At 36.8% G+C, this 10,000-nt stretch overlaps 2 protein-coding genes across 2 annotated transcripts in view; one reads left to right on the top strand and one right to left on the bottom strand.

Annotated features, from left to right (window-relative positions):
• Window positions 1-5,204, bottom strand: part of myoz3a (myozenin 3a) — a 10,576-nt gene extending 5,372 nt beyond the window's left edge. The window contains 3 exon segments of the mRNA NM_001386485.1: window positions 187-344; window positions 3,496-3,582; window positions 5,154-5,204. Coding sequence (NP_001373414.1) covers window positions 187-344; window positions 3,496-3,571 — 234 coding nt within the window. The 5' untranslated portion in view covers window positions 3,572-3,582; window positions 5,154-5,204.
• rgs14a (regulator of G protein signaling 14a) overlaps window positions 1-10,000 on the top strand; it is a 438,366-nt gene that overhangs the window by 375,293 nt on the left and 53,073 nt on the right. The window lies entirely within an intron of this gene.

Raw genomic sequence — 10,000 nt, 5'->3', positions numbered from 1 at the left:
TAGTGTTCAATGAGAAAAAAACTAGTTTTTTACTCAGACATTTATTAAAAATAACTTATTTCAGAGCAGTTATCACGACACCATGATATATGTACCCAGAAGTTATTATACTGGCAGAATCGTATAGCAGCCCATGTCGTGTCTTAGCTATAGAGTGTTTTGTTTCTGTTCATCTGTGTGTCTTACGTATATGAAGTTGGGGTTTTCTGCTGCGTTCTCCAGTGTGAATCTCTCCACTCTCCTCTGGCGCTCCTGAAACATGATGGATCCTCTGTTCGTGTTCAGGTTCAGCTCCTCCATCATCACATCTCGAGGAACGCTAATCTTCTTCCCCAGATTCAGACCTTCACACACAGACACCATGCTTTCAGTGAGTGCTCTCGTATTCTTCAAGTGTTTCACAGCATATTCAGAAGCTTAATGCCAGTTTTGGGGATTTTTTGTTGAGAAATTAACCCCTCACTAGTTTTTTTCCACTCTGGGATGATTTTAAGTCTTAATTTGGCCACAGGTTTCTCTTTGTTTAAGCCAATGGCATGATTATTTGGTGACAAATATTGTTTTAGCAATACAACATGGGCACATTGACTCCCCTTTGGTCATAGATATATATATTAGATGTCGCCTGGCCTATTGTTGTCTATTGGACGGAATGCGTCAATAGCGCCGCCATCTTGCTACAGGGTAGCGCTCCTTTGAAATGAATGCGGGAAGGTACAGTGGAGGACTGTGGCCATCCAAAGCCAGAGATATATACACATATATCTATGATCGGGAGTTTTCCTGGATGTTTGTAAGTAATTTTCTTTTACTAATTATGAAAATCATAATTTAACATCACTTTTCTACATTGATGGATCAGTGACCGCACGGGCATTCCTGACTAAAAGCTTGTGTTTGTGTGTACAGAAATGTACTATTCACCCTCCCTGTTAAACTTGATCTAATCATGTCCTGAAACACAGCTCCTCTCCTGCTTTCACTGCTCATACTGACGGAGGGAGCGATTCGTTTGTGAATGAATCTCCGTAATGAACGACTTTTTCACTAACGTTAGCTGACAATAATACAAGTTTCTGGCAGCGCAGCATCTCGTTGTCATATTTCTCCTGCATTGTTTGCTGATTTTATTCAACAAAACTAGCATAAGCCGAGTGTTTAGTGTGAGTTGGAGCTGCTTTGCCGTATGGTGAATGCAGTAAGTGACTGTTATCATCAATAACGTTACCTGATTAGCACGAAAGAACATACAAAAACAGAAAAAAACTTAATATTACCTATGAAATGTTCTGCCTTTGTGCTTTGTTTTCTTTGTTTGCTCGTTACTGCACCCGTAGACAGCGCTAAAGTCCAGCATCTTCACGTAATAACACTGTCTTGACTAGTGTGGTTGAATGACATTTGTCCTGGGAGCACTGTACCAATATGGCGGCGCTATTGACGCATGCTCAGGGTCCCTATGCGATATCTAGTGTATATATCTATGCCCTTTGGTTATGTTGGTGCTGTTGTCATGTCCACTAGTTGTTTATGTCGCGGGAGCAACAGCGAGGATGATTTTAGGAGAACCGGCTCAATCTGGCCAATGGCAGCAGAACTACAGACTCTGATGGGTCAAACACCGCCAGCGCGAATTATATTTATTTCTAAAAGGCTTACAGTAAGATTATGTATTAAATACAGTCATAAGTACGAAAACGAAGAAGGTTTTTGGTATAATTGTAGTTAGTTTCAGTTTTGTATGTACACAATACAGCTTCAGGTCACACTTTACAATACGGTTCATTAGTTAATTTTAATTAATGCATTTACTAACATGAACAAACAATGAACAATACATTTACCACAGTATTTGTTCACGTTAGTTAATGAAAATATAGAAGTTCATTGTTAGTTCATGTTAACTCATGGTGCATTAACTATGTTAATGTTAGTAAATGTTCAATTATGATTAATAAATGCTGTACAAGTGTTGCTCATGATTAGTTCATGTTAGTAAATGCATTAACAAATGAACCTTATTGTAAAGTGTTACCCAGCTTCAGTTTTTTACAAAGCAATAAGTATTTTTATTTCAGTGAACGGCAATTATTTTATATTTTAGTTTTCGTTAACTATCATAACCTTTGTCCGAAGCGGCTTACAACTGAAGAGGCCTTCGGTGATCCAACAAGAAGAGGAAACACACACAAGTTCTAGTTTTACAAGGGAACTTGATTGTGCTCAGAATAAATTTAGTGTACAATAACCTTTAGTTTTAGTCTTCATTAGCTAATATAACTGTGTTCTGACCTCCTGCACGGTAGCTGATGTGTGTGTTTCTGTGTCTTGTCTGCTGTTATGTTGGAAACACTGCTGATTATTATTAGAGTGGAGAAACAGACTCGCCCTAAAGCGGCATTTTAACAGAGCGTCAGATTTAGCTGAGCCAGATTATGGTGACAGGAAAACACACACACACACACACACACACACACACACACACACACACACACACATGTGCAGGCCGAGGCGTCCTCAGAAGGGTTTTCAGCAGTTCTGGATGCTGTATTCTTGTGTTTAAATCACTGCAGTGACGGAGGCAGAATCTGTTTGATCTGTTTCTGCTGCTGTCCATCATCTCCGCATGACTGAAGCACATGCAGAATGAACGCTCGATACACCGATGCTGCTCAGCTTTATTCTGTGGAGCGTGTGCTGCTTTTGAGTTTACTGTAGTTAAAGTGTAGGAATGGCTTTGTGCCACGTGTGTTTGTGTGTGTAGTATGGGTGTGTGTGCGTTCATCGGACATCACTGTTCACTACATTAGTCAAGGCGAAGTTGAAGAGCTCTGTGAAGGGCTGGCAGTATAGTTCACCTGCAGTCATACAGTATATAGTGTCCTTCCAAAACACATCAGATTTACAGTCATTCATTCATTTTCCTTCAGCTTAGTCCCTTATTCATCAGCGGAATGAACCGCCAACTATTCCAGCAAATGTTTTACACAGCAGATATCCTTCCAGCTGGAACTCAGTACTGGGAAACACCCTAGCCCCCCCCCCACCCCCACACACACACACACACACACACTCAATTCCCCTATAGCGCATGTGTTTGGACTTTGGGGGAAACCGGAGCACCTGGAGGAAACACACCTCAACACAGGGAGAACATGCAAACTCCACACAGAAAGACCAACTGACCCAGCCGGGACTCAAACCAGTGACCTTCTTGTTATGAGGCCACAGTGCCTACCACTGAGCCACCGTGACACCCCATAATATTTAAATGTAATGATAATAATACATGTTCAGTGAAGTGTATTTGTGTATTAAGTGTTTGTTGTCCCTGAAGTTCTTGTATGGTTGGCATCCTCTTGTGTGTGTTTGTATGTGTAAGTGTGTGTGTGTGTGTGTGTGTGTGTGTGTGTGTGTGTGTGTGTGTGTGTGTGTGTGTGTGTTTGCGCATGTGTACTTGGACTTGTGCATGTGCGTTTGTGTGTGTGTGTGTACCTCCTTTGGCTTCTCTGCTCAGCATCATGGCCTGCTGTTGTCTGTGTTTGTTGAGGCTGTGATGTGCCGTCTGCATCATCTGTTCTTCTGCACAGACATTACAGCCATTGAGTCATGCACATCCACAAAATAAAAACAAATGTATTTATTTATTTATTGTTATTATTATCAAATTAATATTACATATAATTTATTACTTCATTTTTATGTATGTCTTTAAAATGTTAATTTACTGTAATATATATATATATATATATATATATATATATATATATATATATATATACAGTTGAAGTCAGAATTATTTGCTCACCTTTGAGTTTTCTTTTCTTTTTTAAATATTTCCCAAATGATGTTGAACAGATTGAGGAAATTTTCACAGTATGTCTGATAATATTTATTCTTCTGGAGAAAGTCTTATTTGTTTTATTTCGGCTAGAATAAAAGCAGTTTTTAATGTTTTAAACACCATTTTAAGGTCAATATTATTCGCCTCTTTAAGCTATATTTTTTCTGATAGTCTACAGAACAAACCATCATTATACAATGACTTGCCTAATTACCCTAACCTGCCTAGTTACCCTAATTACCCTAGTGAAGCCTTTAAATGTCACTTTAAGCTGAATAGAAGCGTCTTGAAGAATATCTAGTCTAATATTATTTACTGTCATCATGACAAAGATAAAAGAAATCAGTGATTAGAGATGAGTTATTAACACTATTATGATTAGAAATGTGTTGAAAGAATCTGCTAATAATTCAGGGGGGCTAATAATTTTGACTTCAACTGTATATGCAAAATTATACTGCTTTTAACAGATTATATAACATATTGCTGCTAAATTGTTTGTGATAGATTTGATGTAAATTTTTTTTATTATTATTTATGATTATAATTTTACAAACGTGCTAAATAAAAAGCACTTGGCTCCTCATAAACAACCCCAGATGCCAATATAGGTTCTGCTGAATGTTAATATGTGAAATGGATAAACATAATTCATGCTTTTTGACCCATCATTAATAATGCTGTTTTGACTGAGCCTCTAGGAGCAATTATGCTTAAATTCTATACAGTATTTTGTCATGCATGCATACAGCAGAAGACAAAATTATTTGCCAAAATTATTATTATTCGAAAAAATTCAAATTATTAATAAAAGAATTGAAATTTCAATTCTTTTTCAAATATTGCCCAAGCGCTGTTTAACAGAGCAAGAATGTTTAACACAGTATGTACTATCATATCCTTCTGGAGAACGTTTTTCTTTGAGGTTTTCTTGAATAAAAGATCTTTAACATGTTTTTTTTTTTAACTGCTGTGGTCAATATTAAGAGTATTTCACAATATTTACCTGCCTAATTACCCTAGTGAAGCCTTTAAATGTCACTTTCAGCTGAATACTAGTGTCCTGAAGATATCTGTAATATTATTTACTGTCATCATGACAAAGGTAAAAGAAATCGGTTATTAGAGATGAGTTATTAAAACTGTTATGATTAGAAATGCATTAATAAAAATCATCTTCTCCATTAAACAGAGCTCGAGAGATCTTAGAAATAAATCACATTTCATAGGACGCCTTATAATAGTTTTGTCTTCAACTGTATGTAGATTATATTACCACACACACACACACACATGGACCGTGACTTACCTGAGTGTGTCTGCAGCAGATGACAGTGCTGTGTGTGTGTGTGAAGCGCTGAAGTCTCGCTCTATACACTCGTCTCCGGAGCTGCATGACATCATCACTGCACATTTAGCCAAACGACATCAGCTAAAAGAGGACAAGCATTCAGTGCCACACACACACACACACACACACACACATACACACACGCACGCACGCACACCTGCCAACCCCATAATAAACACCTGATGCCTTCAGAGACGATGAAACCATTCTCTTACTGAAATATAGTTGGAGTCAGAACTGTTAGCCCCCCTTTGAATTTCTTTTTCTTTTTCATATATTTCCCAAATGTTGTTTAACAGAGCAAGGAAATGTTCACAGTATGTCTGATAATATTTTTTCTTCTAGAGAAAGTCTTATTTATTTTATTTCGGTTAGAATAAAAGCAGTTCTTAATTTTTTAAACGCCATTTTAAGGACAAAATTATCAGCCCCTTTAAGCTAATTATTTTTCATTTATTTTCATTATTTTATTTATTCAATTATTTTTAAATTATAATTTCCTCGGCTCAGTTGGTGTTTCTGTGTGGAGTTTGCATGTTCTCCCTGGCTTTGCGTGGCTTTCCTCCGGGTCCTTCGGTTTCCCCCACAGTCCAAACACATGCGGTACAGGGGAATTGGATAGGCTAAATTGGCTGTAGTGTATGAGTGTGTGTGTGAATGAGTGTTTGTGAATGTTTTCCAGAGATGGGTTGCGGCTGGAAGGGCATCTGCTGCACAAAAAAAAAAAAAAACGTGCTGGATAAGTTGGCGGTTCATTCCGCTGTGGCGACCCCAGATTAATAAAGGGACTAAGACGACAAGAAAATGAATGAATGATGTTGAACAGATTCAGGAATTTTCACAGTATTTCTTCTAATATTTGTTCTTCTGGAGAAAGTCTTATTTGTTTTATTTAGGCTAGAATAAAATCAGTTTTAATTGTTTTAAAGCCATTTTAAGCTCAATATTATTGGCCCCCTTCAGCAATATTAGTTTTGGATTGTCTCCAGAACAAACCACTGTTATACAATGACTTGCCTAATTACCCTAACTTTACCCTAATTACCCTAGTGAAGCCTTTACATGTCACTTTAAGCTGAATACTAGTGTCTTGAAGAATATCTAGTCTAATATTATGTGCTGTCATCATGATACTTTTAGGATACTAGTATTCTGCTTAAAGTGACGTTTAAAGGCTTCACTAACTTATTTTAAAATGCCACAAAAAATATTTAATAATAGGAAATACTGTGAAAATGTCCCTGCTCAGTTAAACATCACTTATATAATTGTATATAATCTGTTAATTTTGTCGCCAATTGAATATGTTCATATACAGTATGCCCATACATCAAATTTCTGTATATACAGTAACTAACCCCAGACATTTTTTGAACTATCTAACTATTTTCAAACTTCATTACCCAAGTCTTTGATTTCTTAAGCCTTAAGCTTATCTTTGATTCTCAAGTAAATGCATATTAAGCTGAGAATATTTTACTATTTGTACTATTTGAAAAACAATGCAAAAGTGTGCAGTAGTAAAATATTGTTTGCAGTTTTTCTTCTTATTTATTTATTTATTTATTTGTGGTATGTCTGTCAGGGTGATTTGGCCTTGACCTCTGACCTGACCGCATGTGTGATATGTGACTCTGGCCAATGACGACACTCAGATCGAGTTTCTCTCTGGGGAGTTTGAAGCTTCTGACACTGACTTTGATTGCAAGTAAAGCAGCCGTGCATCTCTAAAATAACCTTCAGATGGCAAATACTGTCCCTTAATCTAAATATATTTCTGATTTATACTACACTATACTATACTATACTATACTATACTATACTATACTATACTATACTATACTATACTACAGAGGCAAAGTGCAGGATCTGTGCAGCACTGAAGCTGAACGAAACGCCTTTGAAGTTTTGACAGCTGCTCGTGTTTTGTAGTTACAGCATAACAACTCTACATAGTTGGAGTGACTTTCCTTCAGGATGATTTTGTGTTTTACAGCTGATGAAAAATGCTGGTGGCCAGTTAGAGGGGAGCAAACATTTGAATTGCTCACAATTTGGCCTCAACAACATGAAAGCATGGATCATCCTGCCTTGTATCAGCGGTTCAGGCTGGTGGTGGTGGTGTAATGGTGTGGGGGAGATTTTCTTTGGGTCCATTAGTACCAATTGAGCATCAACGCCACAGCCTACCTGAGTATTGCTGCTGACCATGTCCATCCCTTTATGAGCACAGTGTCTCCATCTTCTGATGGCTACTTCCAGCAGGATGACGCAGCATGTCATAAAGCTCAATCATCTCAGACTGCTTTCTTGAACATGACGATGAGTTCACTGTACTCAAATGGCCTCCACAGTCACCAGAGCTCAATCCAATAGAGCAGCTTTGGGATGTGGTGGAACGGGAGATTGGCATCATGGATGTGCAGCCGACAAATCTGCAGCAACTGTGTGATGCTATCATGTCAACATGGAGAAAAATCTCTGAGGAATATCTCCAGTAGCTTGTTGAATCTTTGCCAGCAAGGGTTAAGGCAGATCTGAAGGTAAAAGGGGGTCCGACCCGGTACTAGTCAGGTGTACCTAATAAAGTGGCCGGTTTATGTATACATAAATATAAGGCTAGAGGTTAAATCAGATGTCAGTCTTATTGTCAGTGTATGCACAAATATATTATTGTAAAGCATTCTGTTGAAAATATGAATGTAAAAGAGAGATCTGTGAAGGCTGAACTCTTACTGTATATAACACTTTTAGACGTCTCTCTCTCTCTCTCAGTCTCATTATAGGAGTCTCTGCAGGACAGCAATCTTCAGGGTCCGCACATCGAGCTCCAATCACCAGAATTCAACACTCGAGACTCAATCATAGAGTCTCCGGATGGATCCTGTGATTCCCAGAGCTCGGAGAAAAGCACCATGTGTTCTGTGTGCTAATGGTAGATTCACCACACACTGCTCCAGTCTCTCTGAGTAATGGACATTTGCAGTGCAGTTTCTGATCTCAGCATGTGTGCTAATGACTGGAATGTCCTGTAAATCAATCAGATTTTAATTATTATAGCATATTATTATTATTATTATTACTATTATAATCAGGGGCAGATTTAATTGTTTGACTGCCCAAAGCAATTCTAACCATGTAGCCCCACAGTCCTAATATGCACCCTTAATCATCTTTTCTTCATTAACTTTTTTTTAAAAGAAATAATAATATGAAAAAATGTTGTTGCGGGAGAAATTTACACCAATCTAATAATTATATTAACACTTTAGAATATGTAATTCATACTTCTAGGTATGTATTGGGGCCCCCAAATTTCCTTGGCCCTAAGCGGCTGCTTGCCCTGCTTATTAATTAAATCAGCTCCTGATTATTATATATTATATTATTATTATTTATTATTATAATTATCATTTATTACTATTATTATAGTATTATATATTGTATAAATTTTATTATTATTATTATATTTTGTCATTCTTATTATTATTATTTATTATGTTTTTATTATTATTTTATTATCTTTATCATTATTGTTATTCTTATTATTATTTATTATTATTATTTTTATCATTTATTATTATTACTATTATTATTATTATTATTATTATTATTATTAGTGCTGGGCAAAAATATTATTTTATAATTTTTATTATTATTATTATTATTTAATTATTTTTTTAAATTATATTTATTTTTATTATTATTGTTTATTATTATTTTATTATATTATATTATTATTATTTATTACTATCATTTAATAATAACAACAACAATAATAATAATTATTATTATTTATTAATAATAATATTTATAATTAAAAAAAAAAATTTCACAAGGATGCCTCTTGTACATAGTCTTATTATCATTTTTGGAAGAGCCTGGGTTATTTTTGGTCAAATCAAAAACTTGCTGATTGACAAAATTTATCTTCAAGTCAGAATTAGCCACAGGGTATGAATATTTTCAGGCTTGACTACATATAAAAATTAAACACAAAAGATAAAGATACAAGATGGCTTTAATGAGGGGAAGAACCTCAATTTCCATGAGGCATTGCCAATGATTTAAAATCTGCAGCTACTGTGTGATGCTATCATGTCAATATGGAGCAAAATCTCTGAGGAATATTTCCAGTAGCTTGCTAAATCTCTGCCACAATGGATTAAGGCAGAAGGCAAAAGGGGTCCAGCCCTATACTAGTAAGGTGTACCTAATAAAGTGGCCGGTATGTATGTAAAAAGCTAGAGGTTAAATCAGATGTCAGTCTTTTTCAGAGAGTGTTTGCCACCGATGGACTGGAGGAGCTGCGTCTGAAGGTGGCGTCTTCTCTATCCAGACTGCAGCCTGAGTTCTTGCGCACGTCTGAGGTTTGCGTCTGAAGAGAGCAGTGGAAGCAGAAGGCGTAGAAGAAGGCCATCAGCAGCAGAAAACACACCGCGCTGAAGATGAGCACGATGAGGACAGTGTGAACGTGTGAGTATGTGTCAAACTCAGAGGTGAGGGTCGGGCTCGGGGTCACAGTCGCTGAAACACCGCTCATCATGACCGGCTGCTGGGTTATGGCTGATTATCAGAAACCTGCTGTAGAGGTAAAAACGGCTCTCAGAGGAAACCATGCTCATTTAAAAACAGACAACAAGACAACCTACACGAGACACAATACTCTACTCATGATGCTATAGTAAAGAACTTGAATGAGTCTGCTCAGCAGCTATAGTAACTGATCTGCTGTGGTGATTCTACAGTGCTATGGTGACACGACAACTATAGTAATTGATCTGTTGTGGTGATTCTAAAGTTGC

The sequence above is a fragment of the Danio rerio genome, chromosome 14, assembly GCF_052040795.2.
Source record: "Danio rerio strain M-AB ecotype USA chromosome 14, GRCz13ab, whole genome shotgun sequence".
NCBI lineage: Eukaryota > Metazoa > Chordata > Actinopteri > Cypriniformes > Danionidae > Danio > Danio rerio.
Note: the sequence above shows the minus strand (reverse complement) of the source record. Positions and strands in the feature narration are given on the sequence as shown.